Raw genomic sequence first — 20069 nt, forward strand, 5'->3', positions numbered from 1 at the left:
TCATTGTTATATTTCTCATTAAAAGGTATTTGTAAGTTCCTATTAGCTTTGATCTGCAGAGTTCATCTATAATCTCCTCCAACTGTCCATATTCAAAAGCAGCACTATTGATAATTTGTAAATAATATCAATAATTGGAAAGGAAGGATCTATACCGAGGCCTTAAGTGAGAATTTTTAAGCAGCTACATCTGAAGAAATCAGACAAGTTTGCAGAAAGGCAGGGTGTAACTAGGTCCACAATAAAATAGAAGTGGAAGTTCAAGCTAAATTTTGTCGACTTGCTTGATTTAGGAAAAAAACATAGGTAAACCAATTTTTCTGTTTGCTGTGTTCTTATGCTATGAATGAATAAGTATTACTTTATATTTCTACTTTCACCAGAGCCTGAGCTATTAGGCCTATCTAAACCCATATTTCTTTCACTCTAAGCTGTCCTGTGTTACTGGTTTTACTGTGATTTATTCATGGAGTGAAGGAATAAAGGAGGTGAAATGGACTGGTAGTCTGGTCTGATGTCTTGGTGGAATAAGGGTATTCCTCTCAAAGAGGAGTTTAAAAAAACAATATCCTTGAAGGAACAGTAGAGATGCATCTTGCAACTAAACCATGATAAAAGTTCCTCAGCTACATGTATGATAATAAAAATAATGTCTGTTTTACTGTAGCATTTTTCTTTAAACAGGTAAAACTTTGTGATTTTGGCTTTGCCCGAATCATTGGAGAGAAATCATTTAGGCGTTCAGTTGTAGGAACACCAGCCTACCTTGCTCCAGAAGTGCTGAGAAACAAAGGCTATAACAGATCTCTGGACATGTGGTCTGTGGGTGTCATCATTTACGTAAGCCTCAGTGGTACCTTTCCATTCAATGAAGACGAAGACATACATGACCAAATCCAGAATGCCGCTTTCATGTATCCACCCAATCCATGGAAAGAAATTTCTCATGAAGGTAATACCTGTTTGGGGCTGGTTTTATATAAATGCTAAACGAGAGTACTTGAATTTTGCTTTTGTGTTTCACACACACCCACACACCCTGTACATACCACTGCGAAAAAAAAGATTTGAAATTTCAAGGTACCATCTCTGTTCTGTGCTATCAGCTGCTTTAGGTGTTTCCTGCAAGGCATGTAGACTCCATATGGCATAATCCTCTGGTATGGGAACTCTCCAGGAGGTGTTGAAGGAGGCCCATAGCCACCTACAGATGGGGCTGCTGTAGAATTTTGTGGGGAACCTCTGCTGCTGCAACCAGTGTTTCTTATATTCACTTCTGTACCTCTTCTCTCAGCTCTAGTGCTCTGCGGTCTTTTTCTCATTTTCCTTGTGCCAGTAATTGAGTTTCCATTCAGTAGGATGCTGTACCCTGATAGTCTTGCTGTAGAGAAGATAAAAAAGATTGAACAATTCCAAGCAGATGAGGTTTCAAGAACAGTGTGAGAAAGTGTAACAGAAGAATCTTTCTGCGGGGGGGAGGCTTGGAGGTAACCAATGAGACTTTTGAAACTAGAGTTCTGGTCAATGGCATCAAAGACTTTTGATAATAAAAGAACAATGTGAATAATTCACTATGAACATTTTTAAAGAAGGTAAATTAAAGATGTCTCTAAATGCAACCAAGTAGGGCACTTAATAAATATATCAGTTCTGGTTTCACAAATGTTTTCTTATACATAGCATTTTCAGGCCACTTGATTTTCTTTGGGAATTTGTGTTTTCTTCTGCTTCGTAAGTCTTAAATCAAAGGAAACATTATAAACAACAAATTCTTATATTTTTTTTTTCTGAATTTGAATGTGTACCAAATTGAATTAATATATTAGCATTTACAGTTTCCATTATTTACAGTATAGTTTTTCTGGGTTTCAGGTGACATATTTAACTTACACATTAAGCGTAGCTTAGAGGATTGTGCCTGCTGCTTAGGATAAGATATATTCTAGCCAAGGATAAGATGTATTCTAGCCATGTGAGATTCTCAGCTGAAAAATGCTTTGAGAGCATTGTCTTTTGTTTTATCTCAGTGGCAGATGAAGTTTGATGAGATCTGTTGCAGGGAGAGGCGGAACTATAAATCTGCACAATTACACACTGAAGTCCTGAACTTCCACACACTTCTGATATGTAAGCTGACAGAATCTATTGGCAGCAATGCCTTATCTGGCGCTAGAGACAAGCAAACAGCAATCAACACAGGAGAGGCTGCAAGAAATTGTCTCCCACAAGTTTCTACCGTGGTAGACAGAAGATCAATTTCTGCATTCAAAGGTGAAGATTCAGTAGAGTACCTACAGAAAAAGCACCTACTGGGGTGTTGTATCTCCTTTTAGAGAATCACAGCCTTCATTAAGAGTTAATGCATACCAGGCTGCAAGCGTGCAGAAAGGAGGGAAAGAACACACTTTAACAAATCACTAAATGAAAATCTGCTTATACATTGTCATGTTATTCTGTATTTTGAATTGCTAGCTGATGAGCCACTCTGTTGTGCTAAACAAAAACCTGGAAAAAATCTGAACAAATCCATGATGTTTTAACACAGGGACTTGGAGTCTAGATCTCTGTTCAGGTATTACTTGATAATGCTGAGTTTTAGAGCTCAGAGTTGGACTCAGATTCCACATTACCTGGGCAAAATAAAGGAACCATGTTCTGTCAGCTACCTTGGTGCAGAGCCCTGCGCAGGTCACGGGAGGGCAGGTTGGTGGGCCCGCTGGCTCCGTCCAGTTCCTGTGATCTGTGACCCTACAGCGTGGTTAAAATGCAAATCTGTGTGGACCCGGTGTCCTAACACATCGAGTCTGGATTACAGTTCTGAACAGTGAACAGTGCCATGATAGCTGATGCTACAAATGATTGAAGCATTAGGGGGGAAAACACAGATAATTTTAAAGATATTATGAAGTTGCTTACTCAATATTGCAAATAAAAACAATTTGAAAAGGTACGTGTAGTTAAATGTAAACTATGGTAACACAAAGCTCATTTTAAGATAAAGTACACTGGGGCTCATAAATTTCTCTACACTTAGATGCTACAAATCTATAAAATTCAGAGTAGAATTAGTTTCAATCCCAACAGGTTACATTTATGCACTTGGAAGTCTTCATTTAGCTTGTCATATGCTCTTCCAGCTTCTGAAACAGGTTAAGCTAATGAATTGGGTGTTTGCATTCCATATCTTTTCCATTATTCTGTTTGTCAATTATACTTAAACATTGAACATTTTTCAACAGAAGTTTTAACATAAGTGACTGACCACTTTTTATATTTTTTTCATATTCATATAGATACAGAAACGATCCATAATAGATTTAAAGGCATAAGAGATTTCTTTAACTGTTTCCTGGAATTTGTTTTGTAGCAATAATTCTCCCAAGAGGACAGCAATTATCATCAATTAGTTCTTCCACTGAAGCTTGTAAGAGGGTTAGATCACAGTGTGGAATGTCATGCTGCCACAGAATCTGGCAAGGTCTTTGTAAATAAATATTGATCAGCCTCTCAAGCTGGTATGATTGAAATGGCTATTTCTCTTGAAGGATCTACAAGACATATTTTCTTGCAAGAACAATTATTCTTTGTTTGAAAATTAAAACAGAATTCTTTAAGTGATTTTCACTTGTAAGAAAGAAAAAAAAATTGAAGATCCAGCAGTTAGTCCAATTTAATTACTGACATTTGAAAACTCGCGCAACTGTTTAAGAGAACTTTAACACATAATAAACACCCACAGTCTCCACAGAAGCACTGCCATAGCATTAAAAAATTGAAACCAAAATTGGTTAGACAAGCACTGCTGCAATAGATAAAATAATTGCAAAATAAATATTATTTTTAATGCAGGTAAGAAAGATCTTTTTAAAGTGTTATGCTGTGTGAATTTGAAAACTAGGAGCCATTTGTCAAAAGGTTAGCATAAGTAAAACTAATGTAAATATTCTTCTTTCTTTCTCCAGTACTTACTGCTTTCTTCTCGTATGTCCAAAAGGCAGTGCTGGGCCCAAGCACTCTTTAACAGCAGACTCTATGAATTGTACGTTACAGCTAGATTTTAAAAGTGGTACCTTCATCAAGAGACTGTATTAAATGCTTCAGTAGGAGCAGGCAGAAACTGAGAATTCAGTGAACTTAGAAGAGCTAGTCTACCATCTAAGATAATCAATATTAACTCTTGATTTATGCATGCCAATAAAAATGTTCAGGTTCTCTGCCATATAAAATGTACTGTGCGTGACTGTTTCTTCTTTTTTTACTGCTGAAGTATGTCAGTGTCAGTTGCTATGAATGTTCATAATATGATAATCCTAGAAACACTGTTGTAGAACAGTGAGTGGTAGTAGAAGCAATGACATACCAATTTGAGCTTAAAAAAAGAAAAAGAAATGTTTATTCAAACCTATTGCTGTCTATATCAGTCCTGCTTGATGCACAAAGCAAGTGATGGCAGGTAAGACAGACACCCTGAAACAATAGATGGGATGAGGGGGTGTCGATTTGTGACTGTACCAGGTTAGGATCACCAACCTAGGCAACCTGAGCTAGCTGCTTCTTAAACCGCAAGAACTCATTTGCTTCAAATTTTGTGTATGTACTTTAGTGGAAATGTAAATGTTTCAAAAGTTGTGGGTTTTTTACGTTGTTAAGGCGGTTTTCAGTTTAGAGTAAGGGAAGTGATCATCAGCCAAGTGTATTGCCAGTGCCTGTGCAACAACAGCTTTATTAAAGGGCCTATGATTTCTTGCAGAATAGCTTATCAAAGCAATGTTAGGAATTTTTGCCTGCCTATTGCAAAAATCAACACTGAGGAAAGCAGAACAGTACTCAGACCTTTTGTTTCTTGCTTATGACTATTACTGTGGCTCAGAAAGCCAAACTGGATGTAAAACTTCTTGCAGCTGTAGTTATTTCAGCACTCTTTTCAGACCAATACTCACATAAAAATTTTAAGAATAGCTGAGCTTATTTATTGTCATGTTTACTTCTATTTTTACCATAAACAGAGAGAACTTAAAAGCTCAGATATTTTACTTTTTAGCAAAATCAGGTATTTCTTTGCATGTAATGGGTAGTTAACAAATTATAGTGAATGATGCTGTCTTTATCACTACTTTGGATTTAGTGCTCAGTAGATGCTTTTTCTGATATTGCCAAGCAACAGCATGTTAATCTCTAAGCTGGAATGCGAAGGGTAGCAAAATTTTAAAAGGAAAAACCATAATGAGATAGGTCATACCTATAGACTGCGTCTGAAAAAGCAGCAACAGTGGTAAAGTAACCTAAATGTTCTCATTCTCTGTTCCTCATTCAATTATTGGTTTTAAGGTAAAATTCAATTGGCTTTTAAAATTCTAAACTACACTGATGGGGCAATAGATTTGTAAAACCACATGACCCATAACAATTTAAACTGCTTATATAAATAATACAGTCTAGCAAGTTCAGAGAAAAAAGATATGGGAAGAAATTGTATGTTGGAGAAAAAGTGCGTTATGAATATAAGATGTTTGTTTTCTTGAGAATTAGTTTTTCTGTAGCATTTTCTAGCAATTTGTAAAATAAGAGTCTACAGTCACAAGGCAAGAAAGAAGGCAGAATCCATTTGAGGGTGATATTTTTGAGCGTCTGATGTCATTCAGTCCCTGTCAACAGTTCTGTCTTCTCTGCCACTCAGGAATGTGGTCTAGTCACTGGCTATGGCTCTTTTCTTTCCATAGTCTCCATCTGTCTGATGTCATAGCAGCTGGATGAATCTCATCTACTCCTCCTGCTGAGAAATTCTAGCTTTTTTTGTGTGTAATGCTTTCTGTCCTCATCCTCCATTAAAACTTAACCTATAAAATCTAAGACCTTTCAGTTTTGTAGCTCTCAGAAATGTGTTTTCTCCCAACTGATTATCCATTCCCAACATTTCTGTGAGCAACATTTCCCAAAGCTTAGCCCTCATGCACAAAATCCCTTCTCTAGCATCACCAAAGCCAGTTGCTTTGCATTTTAAGGTTTGTCAGAGATTGTGTGCATACACATACACGCACAACCTCACAGATTCCTCCATGGGGAATTCTGATTTCCACGCCCACTAAGGGCTGTGTCTTCCCACCTTTTTCTAGTAGCTTCTCTCCTTTAAAAGTATAATCCCCAAATGCTGAGTCTGTGTTTGTATGTATAAATAGAATTGTAAGATGTTACTGTTGAGAGGTAGTTTCTGTGCTAAATTTGGAGTATTTTGTAGAAAATCAGGTTTTGTCACAGCCACTCAACATTCCATTGCCCAACCCGCTATTTCTGCTTTGTCTTCAATGATTGTCAAGCCAGCTTACTTTTCCTAATTCACTTGCTGTAGGGTAGTTTGACTTTAATTCAGACTTCATCGTGGAATTTTGCTAGACATTCATACACGGGAATCTACTTGCAGAATTCTTTCCTATTTTACAGCTTTAATTTTCACATCTGTCAAACATGGAGCCTATTTTCAACAGCAATACTGTTCTTTTCCAACTTTAACCTTTCAGTCCACCGAATCTGCATCATCTCAAAAAATTTATTTTGACTCAGCTACAGGCTAGAAAAAATAAATACTGCTAAATATAAAGACAGAACTCCCCTAAGGGTTTTGTCTCTCTGCCTTTTAGTGTATTTTATGTAGTGTGTCTTTGCTGTGGTGGCTGTTCTTTTGGACTGCATTGTCCTAGAACGTGCTATGTCAAGCTTTGGATTATTCATGATGTGTTTCGTTCTATTGCGGAACTTTCATAAATCATTGTACTCCTAATTCTTTTTTCATCAGCTATCGACAATACAGCTATGTGATGTGCACACTGTTGATTAGGTGCTTCACAGGATTCATACTACTGAATAATTTTGGAAGAAACAATGCAATTTTTTCCATGCATTAAATTTGATCATGGTGTGCCTCTTGCACTGCCTTTGACTCAGAAATAAATACCACAGCCGCCTTCAAGCCAGTATTTATTTAGACATGTTTCAGCATAATGTGAATAGAAACTCTGTTTCACACTTTAATGAGAAAGTCACATGAGTGAGCATTAAGTATGAGGAGGTCAAATGTGTGTTATAGCTCAAAGATGCTCTCTACCTCCGTAAATGTTTAACTAGCTGTTTAAACTAAGGTCTTGGCTCTACTTAGATGTTTGCTAGGATTGGTATTAGAAAACCTCTCTTGCAGAGGTGCAGCTTATAATTGCCAATGATTTCTTTTGATAGTACAGCTGAATCCATGTTCCTGAAATAATAAACTCTGCCAGCTGAGGATTACTTTTTGCCAAAATAACTGCATGCACACTAGAACTTTTGTTAACAAAGCTGTATTGACCAGCAGTAGGGAAGGGGTTTCTGTATATGGAAAAATTATACTGCTAATCAATAGCGCTATACTGAGAAAAGTCCAGGGCCAAGGAAGTCCTAAGGTACGTTATTGGCAGCAGCTTAGGTTTTTTACAAGTGATAGCTGTGAGAGTAGCTAATATTGTGGATGTACTTTAAAAATTCTGGACCAAGTATAAATTTATTGTTAATTTAAGACTGCTTTTCTTGATATTCTTAAGGTATAACAAAGAAATCACCTTATCTGAAAAGGCAAGGTGTTTAATGATAGGACTAAATAAATGGTAGGCTCATAATAGGGTTTTTAGATACTTTCGTGTTAATGCGTGGGTCACACCCTAATTGAGTTAAAGCAGTCATTCCTATGAAAACTGTAGTAATGATTGTTAATTTGATTCTTGGAGTGAAAATTTTTACGGTGCTATTACTACAATTAATTTTTTGCCATACTAATAAACTGCCTTAAGCAGTTTGGAAACATGAACCTCCTGACTCCAGAGGTTCTTTCCAGTAAAATGCAACTAAAAGAGCAGTCTTTCCTAAAATCAAGGGGACATACATGTTTTTAAAGTTGCATTTGAATCTTCTCGTTGGGGATTCTAATGAATGATCACCTGTCTAAGTGTTCCTGGAGCAGTTGGCTAGTTTATCCCATTTAACAATGTCTCCAGCTCCTGGAACTTGATAAGCCTCAGCTGGCTGCTTATGCTATCCTTAAATCATGGGAAGTAAACAGGAGCCCGTAAAACATTTAGAAAAAGCAGTACCGTAATGCTCTCAGAACTTTCATGCAGGTTGCTTCCATGGTGATAACCTGTTGGATTCCCATAGATCAGGGGTCCTCAAACTTTTTAACCAGGAGCCCAGCACACGGATGCAGTGGCAGGCAGTCATCTGCGGCTGCTTGGTTTCCCCCCCAACCCCCAGCGGGGGGAGGAGGCTGGGGGGTTCTGTAAATACTGGGGGCTGGATTGAGGACCCTGGGGGGCTATATCCAGCCCGCAGGCCGTAGTTTGAGGACCCCTGCCATAGATGATGTGCAAGACCATATGTGGTCTTTCTTAATACTGCATTTATTGAATTACTGATTTTACAGAGGAGTATCATCAGACTTCATAAAGCTCCTAAAATGTGTCATGATTTAACATATATCTGACAAGGATTACTTTAAAACCTGATTTTTTAAAAAAAATCAGTCTCTAGTAAAAATTCATAAGATTTACTTTAAAATACAGTGTACTTGCTACCCCCTCCTCAAAACTGCTTTATTTTTCTGGACAGAAAATTCAATTTTTTAACAGCTGATGCCCCAGATTGGTCCCCTGAATCTTGCTTTATACGTACATCATATAACCTGCTTGAGTTATATGTCTGAACTAAATGTTAATACCTTCCAAATTTTTATCTCCAGTCTTTTTAAGCAGTACAACTCAAAATGCAATCAAACTATTAATCATATGAGGATTTTTTTTTAATTCAGAAATTGAGTCAACATGAATCTTACTGTTTGTACATCTTACATGAACTGTAGCCAGACCAAACTATGTTAGATAGTGGTTGTCAGGACACTATCAGGACAGGATGTCTTTTTGTAAGCTGAGACAGAGAGAATAACCAGGATCTTTTCTCATTTCCTTTAAATAGCCCCACAGAACCTGGCAGTGTCTGTACCTCTACCATTTAACACTAGTTCGATTCAGAGTTTCTTCACTAACAGACTTCCAGATCCCTAAGGAAATACTTTAATCCTTCAGTTCCAGCACGCAGCCTGCCTGTATTGAACTCCCTAGCTCCTGCTTTCCTTTACACATCACTGTCCTTTTGTTGCCTTGGCAGTACACATTGCTTGCATCTTGACTTCTGATACTCAGAACTCTTATGCTTGAGAAGTGGCTTTTCTTGGATTACATGATTTCCAGGTAAAAAATAGAAAATGCCTTTTGCTGTTGAAGCTCATGTTTGATCTCTTTCTTCACCTATATTTGAAGACTTTGAGTATTAAAGCAAATGGAATTGTATTGGATAGTTTGGGCCCTAAGTCTTCAACAACAGTCACGTTGTATTGGTGCTTATTTGTCACTAAGAGGCAACTGATACTCAAAACTTTCCTTGTGAAAAGAACCCTAGAAAAAGAACTAAAAATAAACACCAAAACTTGTTACAGAGACAGCAATATTCCAGTGTTGAAACAAGCAGAGTATCTGTGTAAACTGTTCTCAAGAACAAATCATTGCTCAATACTGACAATCCTAACCATCCGGTGAGGCTGCCTTTTCACTTTTGTCTTCATTTCCTCCCCTGTCCTTCTTCTAGACCAATGCCTTTCTGGTCAGTTCAACAAGCCATTGGCAATTTCCCCAGGAATGCAAAGAAATATGTTATTACACATAGTACGTCGTTGTCCTGAAGGACAAAAAGGGGCAAAGGAGGCTGTATAGCTGTGTATCATTCTGTCACTTGTAAACCTCATAGGACTATCTGCTTCCAGTGGGTTGGACAGAAGATGCATAGAGGGATTATCAATATGGCATGGCAGGAAGAGCATTCAGCAGGTACTTGGCAGTTACTGAGGCACATCTTGGGAAAGATGCAGTTATATCTCAACTGCTGGCTGACTGAAATCAGTTCCCAGAAAATCAACTGTTTCATCAAGTCCATGACCTATTTGCTAAACTGGGATTCATAGTAAATGATGAAAAATTATCTCTGAAGATCATATACACCTGAATACTGCTGAAGATAATAAACAAATGGGAACCCTATTAAATTCACATTCAGCGCTGGCTTATATATTGAAAAGCAGACTGAAGTTGTATTGTAATTCTGCTGAATTTAAGGGTAAGGTGATAGCGTTGCAGAAGCTGCTGATTTTTGCCGATACCCAGATTTACTGCAGTGGGTAAGGACTGTTCTCCCCTTTTCCAAGCACCAGATAAAAACAATGACTACTACTTTTTCCCAGGTTATATCAGAAGTCGCTCTAGACCCAAACTGTGACATACGACTGACTTTCCTGTCTCTTCCTTATAGCTTGGAGCCTGAGACCTTCTCTTACCAATAAAGAGGACAAAATTAACCCCACTATTTTGGAGAACTAATGAGTTTTCAGAGTGCTACCACCTATCAGTAGTGGCCCTGTTGGCTATCCACTGGCTTTCTGATCCCACATTTTGAGGGGGAACAAAATAAACATGAGTTGGAGTACTTAACATGAACTGTACTGTGCACTAAAAGAGACAGTAGCTAAAAATCTGTTTGTCTACAATAGAAAAAGTAAAATTAGGACAATCTGTGCCAGGAAAAGCATGGCTCAGAACCTCTGGCAATGCCACCTTTGTCAGAAATCTTGAGATGTATTTTATCTCTTTGCACAATTGCTTCGATTTGCCAGACAATATTTAGCACCAGGAAGTCGGAAATATTTTAGTGATAGGCTGCTATTGCTAAGAATATCTTTGTCTTCAAATTACTGTGTACATCCAGATAGGCTGCCATATACATTCCCATTTCCCTGGACACTGCGCTCTGCCCCATGGCAGAAACACACAGAAAGCTCTAGTTGGCAAACTGAGCCTCGGGGGAATAGTCCTCTGTTAAAAAAGAAAAGCTTTTCTGTACCGTGGCACAAAATATAACCTCAGAGATGTACCAGTTTAAAGAATTCTGCCCCATCTCCTGCTTTCAAAACAAACAAGCTAACTATTCAGCACCTTCAATACCCAGCCAGCAACAGCGTCTGTCTGACCTGTTTCAGATCCAATTCCCCTCAGTGATGCCACATTTCTGTGCTGCTTTCAAGGCCATCTTTCCCTGTCACCATGATATAAACAAAGAAATAAAGATGTAAACCAGCATACTTGGGACAAGTCAAGGGATATTGTGGTGAAATGGGAAAGTAACTCCTTGTGGCCAGCCAGTTATTCTGCAACAAAAAGCTTCCCCCAGAACACATGCTGAACATTTAGCACCACCTAGAACAGAATTTAACCTTTCATGATACCCTCAGTTGGTTTGGGGGGTTTAGTTTGTTTGTTTGTAAATGGTTTTAGCAGATGTATTCAAAGGTCAGCAATCTCATCCCAGAGATTTTTCCAAACGGGTCACTTAGTGCAGTTCCATGCACTGGTCATTGACTCATGGGCCTTTTCCCTTCGTGCACCATAGCACACATACCTATAACCTCAGTGAATCACTGACTCCTTCAAAACCACAGAAATACATATTTCCATATATACAGATATCCACCACCTTTATGTGGTGCCTAGAGAATACTGCAGTCCTCACATGAGATTTTTTTCATTTGAGCAGGAACTGGGTGAGAATCATCTTCAGCCTTTGCTGTGTGCCTGCAAGTGAACACACAGAGGTAGACGCTACGGTGGCTACCCAACAACTGTTAAATAAAACAGTTGTAATCCCATTAGGAAGGGTCACATGGGTACCTTCAGGGACGTCAGCATTAACTGCAGTTTGTAGAAAGCTGGACTAAGAAGGGATAACTGTCTTCTTTTTACAACTAACATGTCGGTCTATCTCTCTGCCTGTCCTACTTGAAACAAATATATTTTAAACTGACATTTTTCTAATATTATATCTTTTCAGCTATTGATCTTATAAATAATTTGTTGCAAGTGAAAATGAGAAAGCGCTACAGTGTGGACAAAACCTTAAGCCACCCGTGGTTACAGGTATTGCTACAAATTCCCTGTTTTTTCTTGTGTGTTTAGGCTGTAAGTATGTAACAAATTTTCATTAAGCACAGTAGAATTGAAGCAAATTGAACCTGCACAAACCTGAACATGTTTTCAGATCCTGAGAACCTCATACTCCTTCACCCATTTATCTATAGATTCTCTTTTTAATTTCTGGTTTCAAAATATGCTACAAAAATGTTTTGTTTGCCCACTGGCAACATGATGTATATAAAAAGAGCCCTTATTTAATTTACATTATATGATTGCTTGGAGTCTACCCCGATTCATTTCTGACTAAAACTAATGAATGGGCTTTCACTTCACAGTCAGCAGAAGAGCTAGTGAAGTTGTATGCTTGCCAGGAAAATACGTTAGCCACCTTCAATTGAAATCTTCAACTAAAAACTGAAATGTTAGCAATTTTTTAGATGCTGTCAGCCACTGTCTTCTGCTCCTTCATAGGGTATTTTTTTTTATCCTGGCAGCAGCCAAATCGTTGCAAGTTAAAAGACCTAAACCCAGAGTCGGTGCAGTGAGCAGTCAGGGCCCACCCCACCACCCCCCACCAGGGGACAGGCTGAGGCCAAGCTGGGACACCAGGCTGCGGGATCTCCCTAGGGATTCACATTTGTGCCCCCCCCCCCCCCCCCCCAGTTAGGGATACACACCAAACATACTCTGTTTTGGATTCTTTAGGAAGGCGTCCATACTCTCTTTTCAGTTTGGCTAGCTCAGTGGCAGTATATGGTATCTCTTTGGTTGTAATGTGAGGATCATCATTGCCTTCATTCAGATAAGTATATTCTGTTTTAATTAAGGGTCTCACTTGAGGGTTTTCTACCTCCTCCAACTCCTGAGGGTATTTTGGGGTAATACCCTTTTCCTCTACTTCCAGCTCTATTACACTCAGGGCTTCAATGTCTTTAGAGCATTCTGCCTTCAGAGTGGTTTTTAACAAGCAGTTTTCTTCCCTTCCTTTCTCTAATTGTTGTTCTAAGTCATAATTTGTTTTTTGCAGAATTTTCACCAAATTTTCAAGGGATTCTATAATTTTGTTTTCATTGCTACATTTTCTCATGTGATCTTCGATTGCTGCGACTAGGCTAGCTCCTAAAATGGCACAGACTATAGATTTGCCCTTACCTGATCTAACTTTAGCTTCAGTCTATAAAGAGGTCACTGGGTCCACTACATTCTGCAAGTTTGCCCAATTAGCTTGAGCCCAATCTTCTCCGGGTACAGAGGGTCAAGCCCCACACTTTGCCAGAAATGTGTAAAACACATCCCAATCTTTCAGAGTAGAGAGTGATATGCTGGTATAGGAAGAAAAGGGTTTCCACCTCCAACCCTACACCCCACCTTCTCCTGGGCTTACTTTCTTCCTCCCAGTTATCCTGGCACCCCCCAAGGTGCTTCTTCCAAGGCTGCTTCTCTCACTGGGAGCCATCACAGAATACATTTGGCTAAGCCTTGGGGGACCAGAGAGGTGATGTGGGCTAAGGCCCACAGCAAGGATGCGTGTTGTCTCATATGATGGGACAGAAGCCTTCACCTTCGTGTATCCACTTTTATCACTCATGCAATAGCAACTGCAGGTGAGTTAAGGTGAGGCAGCACAGCAGCAGCTCTAGCAGCACAGATGAGGAGAGTCCTCTTTCTGGAAGAGCCCAACTTTGTGGGCTAAGGAAAGCAAACAGTGGTGCAGGGCAGTGAGACTTAGATGTGATTTCTGAGAGGATACCTGGGCCACAAGTGGGCCAAAGTTTATGAGATCCTAAGAATGAAGAATTTCGTGCACTCACAGTGCGCGGGCTTTCTGGTGCTTTGGCTCAGTGACCAGGGCTGTGCCTTAGGTTGAGAGAAGGTGAAGGAGGAAAAAAGAGAAAACTGGATACAGGATCATGAGCAGAGGTTGGTCTGCCTGGGGCTAGGATTGACTTATTATAGCAGCTTCATGTATGCTTTGGGTGGAAATAAGAAAATAAATTAATAAATGTGAGATACTTTAGACAGATCAGAGGCTGCAGAGCACAATGTCCTAAACGTGAGAACCAAACCAGTTTCCAGCCTTACTTTTGACTGTCAACATGGAGTTCCAAAGTACCTTGATGTTTAGATGTACATGTCTCTTTGAGCACACCAGTAATAGCCAAAGTTTGGAAAAGCAGATATTTTTCTAGCCCAAGCTGAATTGATATCCTGCAGCATTATACTGAGACAGAGCAAATGTCTTGACTGACTGATACAGATCCCAGGGGTTTACATGTATGATTTAAAGATGTTTCTTCTTCCTTCTTATTATTATCAAGCATGAGGAACTGTTTTACCACCATGCCTTATTTAGAGATTATGGAAACCTGTATACTATCCATAAATTCTGCAAAACAGCCTGTAACATCTTCATACTATATTTATGACAGTTTAATAAAATTAATGTATCAAAAAATCCTCTAGAGATGAAGCCTATCTCTATAGGCAGATTTCATATTTATTAATTATAATATTTTTCCACTCTGGAGCAATAGGGATGCATGACCTTTAGACTGCCGAGTTAATAGCACTTCACATATTAGTAGTAGTAGTAGGGAATGTCATTTATTTTAGGAAATTTAAAACTAATACTGCTACTCTATTTCAGGACTATCAAACTTGGCTAGATTTAAGGGAACTTGAATGTAAAATGGGGGAACGTTACATCACCCATGAAAGTGATGACTCCCGATGGGAACAGTATTCAGGAGAACATGGACTGCAGTATCCAGCGCACCTTATCAGTCCAAGTGCTAACCATAATGAAAACACCAAGCTAGAAGAAACAGAAATGAAAGCCCTCAGTGAGCGTGTCAGCATCCTTTAAGTTGCATCCCCTATAATCTGTCAAAACACTGTGGAATTAATAAATACATACGGTCAGGTTTAGCATTTGCCTTGCAGAACTGCCATTATTTTCTGTCAGATGGGAACAAAGCTGTTACGCTGTTACACTGTTGATGTATCTGAGTTGCCAAGACAAATCAACAGAAACATTTTTGTGTGACCAACTGTGTTGTATTTACAAAAGTTCCCAGAAACACTAAACTTGTTATTGTGAATGATTCATGTTGTATTTAATGTATTAAAGCCTGTCTCCACGGTGCCTTTGCAAACTAGTGTTTTTCTTACTTGAGCCTCATTTTGGTAAGAGAGAACTTTCCCATGAAGATCTGGGGGTTTTTTTGTGTGTGTGCATCGTTAGTGTTGTAACTGTAAGCAAACTCTTGAAGAGTAGATCATAACTGCTGTTCTGTGAACAACTTCTACCATTTGGATAAAAGCTTTTTTTAGTGTTGAAAAATAGAAAAAAAAAACCATTGCATAGCACTGTACAGTTTCAAATCAGCTAACCTGTGTGTATGTGTTCACCTATTTGTGTACATAGACACATGCATTGACAGTGTAACTTGCCCTTAAGCCTAAATGCCTTCGTAACAAACTGCAGCATGTCAGTCATATTTTCTCTTTTTCATAAAATATTCTTCTCTAATATGAATATTCTCCAATATGTACATTCAGAAGCTAAATAACTTGTTGACTTTGTGTATGTTTTCAATAAAAGTCTTGTTAAAAAAAATTCATGTGATTGATTTTTGTTTGAAATATCCCTGGAATGGCATCAAAAGTAGGCAGATGAGTTAGTTCATCATTAAGAAGCCCATGTGGGGGTAGGCAGGGAAATGCTGCCAGCTAACCTGCATGCCTATAACATATTTTTGGTAAGAACTTGCTTGGACTGATTTTATATCGCAAATTCAATCAGTTTTGAAACATACCAGGGCAGTGAGGAAGTTAAGGACACATTAATGGGAATTTACTTTTTTAATTTAATGGAGAAGTGTGCTGCTTCTGCTTTTCTACTGAGTTCCATTGAACTGACAAGGTGATACGGATCTCTCCTGCTCTCCTTCCCCTGAAAACGTTAAAGGTAGTCATTTTCATTTCTAACAATTATTTAGTGTTCCAACACTAACCCATTTAGCTTTAACTACAAGAGGGTTCAGGCTGCACTGTAAAACACATGCCAGAGTAACTCAGTGACAAGCTGAAAATTATTCTATGCTGGGCTGCCTCTGAAAGAAACCAGTTGACATACAGGTACTGAGGACTGAGTTGAAAAAGAAAAGATGCATGGGATGAGAGGCAGAAGCATGCAATGGTAAGAGCCAATAACCACATGTGATAAACCTCTACTGATCAAATCCTGGCTTTGTTACAGTCCTGAGCTTTTCAGTACATAAATTTCCTTTGGACAAAGCTTTTCCTCAAGGAAAAAATGGATTTATGCCAGATACATAACGACCAAAGCCAGCAAAAATTCTCAGGCATTTTGCACCTCTACTGGACAGATAGCATGTACTGTAGAAGAAATGTAGAAAAAGCACCTATTCACAGAAAAAAACACCTGTTTTTTATAGAACATCAAAGTATTGTGAAAAATTACTTACAAATCTCTTCTCCCTGCCTCTTTCCCCTGCTCTCACTGCCAATAAGAAATCCTTTTCCACTTCAGTTGGACCCTGAAGGAAGCTCTCCGATAACACTGACCTTGTAACATTTCCTGAAACAGCTCTGGTTGGGCAGGGTTCAAATGTGTTGACTATTCTGCCATGCTGTAACAGCTATATTTTCAGTCAGGACATTTCTACAAAATTAAATTTGGCTTACTATTGGCCGTTGTTTCTTTTTCAATCAGCTGTAAAATAAAAATAGACTCAGGCTGATTATCAAATTTCTGTCAGTAGAAGTACGTGTATATTTAAAAGGAAGGCCACTTAAAGGTGCAGTGGTGTACTCACAGATACTATACAGATTATATTCTGTTCTTTAACAGCTCCAGGAGCTAAGCCAAATTAACTATATTTTCTAAAAGGAAACCGAGGGAAATTATCAGAATCATATAGACTTTGTTCAGATGCCAATGTCATGACTGTTCAGAAGGAGCCATGACCTCACTGAAGGGCATTAATTTTGTTGTCTCATTCCTCTATGTTAACAAGTAACAGAGCTTTTGAGCTCTGCTTTCACATTGATCAAGGTGAGTCAGGATTTGATTAGTGGCTTGGTTTTATTTACTGTTAGTGTACCAACCCTTGAGCAAAGATAATTTTAAACACAGTTAGATTCTCAAAAATACCAGATAGCATACTGGTACTCAGTTCTCAAGTATGGATGCTAGTCAGGACATGAAAAGAGAGAGCAAACTACTTTGCAGCTTGCAACAGGATCTCTAAGAAGCTGGATGATGAAACTAGAGACAGTGCAAATTTTAGTGAAGGAAGGACATTGAGTACTTACACTGAACCCCATCATCTGCTAATTTATGCCATGAGAATGTTTAGCATGCAGAAGGGTTTGCCAAGCACAAACTCATGTTGATAAACTGTTTGCCAACAAAGGCAAAAGTAAAAATACATTACTACTCTGAGAAACTTTGACTAGCTACTAAACATTACTTCAAAGCAACAATTGTTTTATTACAAGGGGTATATTATACTTTCATTTCTCCCCATGTCTTTTGGGTTTTTTGAGCACTGCAGCTTGCTTCATCGCTTTAAGGAACTTGTGCAAATATCCATTGCTTTTCAAAAAATAATCTGCCATTAGCCAGTATAATAAATAAAAGGTTTCCCTGCTACTGTTCAAAACTGTTGCACTGTGAAATTTGAACTGTGCAGCTCAGCCAGACAGATGAATTCACCGATTCCTAACTCAAAGCCTGAACGGAAACTTGCTTTTCCTGATACATCAGCATCAAAGTGTCCTGGAGAAATCCGGCATTGTGTTGTCCTACATGATTTTCCTTTGCTCATTTTACTCAGGAAAAAGGAACGGTAGGCAGCTCTGTAGTAATGTTTCCATGGCCTTAATTTTCCATTAGGCCAACAGTTCCTGCGCATGCATCACAGAAGCAAAAGCAGCAATGGATATGCTGCACGGAAATACCAGCCTGAGGATCAGTTGATGACATTTCCTTTTCAGCTGTGCTACTGCATATCACATGTATATAAGCAGGTGTGTACACATACATCTGTAGACATGCTTATTGTGTCAAAGCTCACTTAGCTGGGGAGCGCAAAGAAGCCAACATACTTGAAAGCTAGAGCTTCTGGTTTATGTTAGGTTGCCATCTTTATTCATTCAGATATGCTTTATCCAGCATCTTGTCCAGGCAGTTTAACTAACTCAGCAAACAAGGCAAGCTAAAAGCATGTGCTAGAGCAACTTGTACAGCTCAACTGTTGTGCAGCCACTTGGCCATGTGTGACCACCCACCCACACCTTTACACCGTAGGGTGGGAGGGAATTCCTGTCAGCAGGCCTTGTCTCCCATTGTCTCAGATACTACATCCAACCTCCTTGCTCTCAGCTTAGCAGGAGCTCTTCAAAACTAGTTGTATATTCTGCCTTCCTCTTTTCTTCCTCCTCCATCCTCCTTCCCCTCTCCACCTCATTACTGAAAAGCCTCTCTAGAATCTCACCTCTGCAGTGGTTAGAACGTTGTTAAGTCCTGACCTCATGGCAAGGCCATAACCATCTGGCTATTGTGTCAACAACAGTCTCTTTTAGTTTGAGAGGTTAAACAAACCAGGTTATTTTATGTTATTGGGGAAATCAACACCTCTTCTGCACACCTGAATTTATCCAGGACAGTGAAGTCACAGAGGTGACATGGAAAATGCTAATAAGATGGGAAAAAAAAACCCCAAACCCTTCCTGTTAGTCCAGTAACAGATACTTAGCATCCCATGAAACTAGGAAAAAAAGAAAAAAAAAACTCCTAAGGAAATTTTAAGAATTAATCACTAGACAAGTGAAGCCACATATACTACTTCAGTCCACAAGACATAAGGGAAAAGGTCAGGAGTGAGTAGTTACGGATTATGGCGCAGTATCACAGCACTCTTAAAACTAGCAAGCTGCAACAAGGCTTTTACTACTCCATACCAGGTTAACTTCAATAAGTAGGTCCCACACCTTGCCCCGGCACAGCCACCAGTCCCCCGCAAGATTTCAAAAGTTCACCTACTGTCCATGCTGTTTCACCATCCACTTCAGGCCAGTCCACCCTGCTTCTTGCCTCTGCTCCATCCTCCCTCTGCTTCTTCCACATGTCTCTTCCCCCAATCCCCCTCTTCCATACCCCTTAGAGCTATTTAACTACATAGCAGGAACCAGCCACAGCTGTACCTCATCCACATCAGCCAACCCACCGCCCCATGTGAAATACAGCCAGCCCACAGCTGTATATATCAATGTTAATTAACCTGCCTTCATTCCTCTGTAATTCTTCTACAGTGCAGTATTATTCAGATAGGTCTACCAAAATATTGAGATGCTGGAGAAGTGCTGCTTCACGCTGACAAACCAGAGCCCTGTCCGTGTAGCTGTTCAGCACCCCCAACTTTGCTCAACTTACCACTTTCCCAGATATACTAATTTTTATTATTTTTTTCCCCCAGAGAAGTAGGCTGTAATTTATTCTAGCAACAAAGGAAGCCAGCCACATGCTGCACTGACCACCTTCTACCTCACGGCATCTGAACCAAAAGGCTCATATTCCTGGGGTTTGCTGTGCATGTGCCAGAGGGGAAAGAGCTCAACCAAATCAAATGTAAACCAGAGGAACTGTCTTGGTAGATCAGGTACTTTTCAGTGGTGACAAATCTGACAGCTGAATGGGATGCAGTTTCACCTTGCTTTTTCCTTAGCTTGTTCCTAGCAACTGGAGCAAGTGAATGCCGAAATCAAGGTCTACTGGGTGAGCTAATATTTGTCTGTGCTTCTTATTGAATCTTTGCTTTGCTTCAGTGAGGGGCAGGAAGCATAGATTATAAAAAGTGTAAATTATTTTGCTGCCTTACTAAGCACATCTACAAACTTGACCACGAGCTATTCACAAATAAGAACTTAAGGAAAGTCTGCTGAAGTTTCAGACTGAAGAGTTGCTAGTTTGAAAGGTGCCATGAAACAAAATGTTTTGCTTGGGCATCC

The 20069-nt window shown here is 39.2% G+C and overlaps 1 protein-coding gene across 6 annotated transcripts in view; it reads left to right on the forward strand.

Annotated features, from left to right (window-relative positions):
* Positions 1 to 15175, forward strand: part of PRKD1 (protein kinase D1) — a 140678-nt gene extending 125503 nt beyond the window's left edge. For 4 of the 6 annotated variants that reach the window (XM_080396288.1, XM_080396290.1, XM_080396289.1 and 1 more), the window contains 3 exons: positions 685 to 952; positions 11950 to 12035; positions 14680 to 15175. In XM_080396288.1, the coding sequence (XP_080252414.1) occupies positions 685 to 952; positions 11950 to 12035; positions 14680 to 14898 (573 nt within the window). In that variant the 3' untranslated portion in view covers positions 14899 to 15175. Of the gene's footprint in view, positions 1 to 684; positions 953 to 11949; positions 12036 to 12737; positions 13911 to 14679 lie in introns of those variants that run through there. The other 2 variants (XM_080396292.1, XM_080396293.1) reach the window with 2 other exon arrangements.
* The last annotated feature ends 4894 nt before the right edge of the window (positions 15176 to 20069 follow it).

Source organism: Falco punctatus (genome assembly GCF_963210335.1).
Source record: "Falco punctatus genome assembly, chromosome: 7".
NCBI classification, from domain to species: domain Eukaryota; kingdom Metazoa; phylum Chordata; class Aves; order Falconiformes; family Falconidae; genus Falco; species Falco punctatus.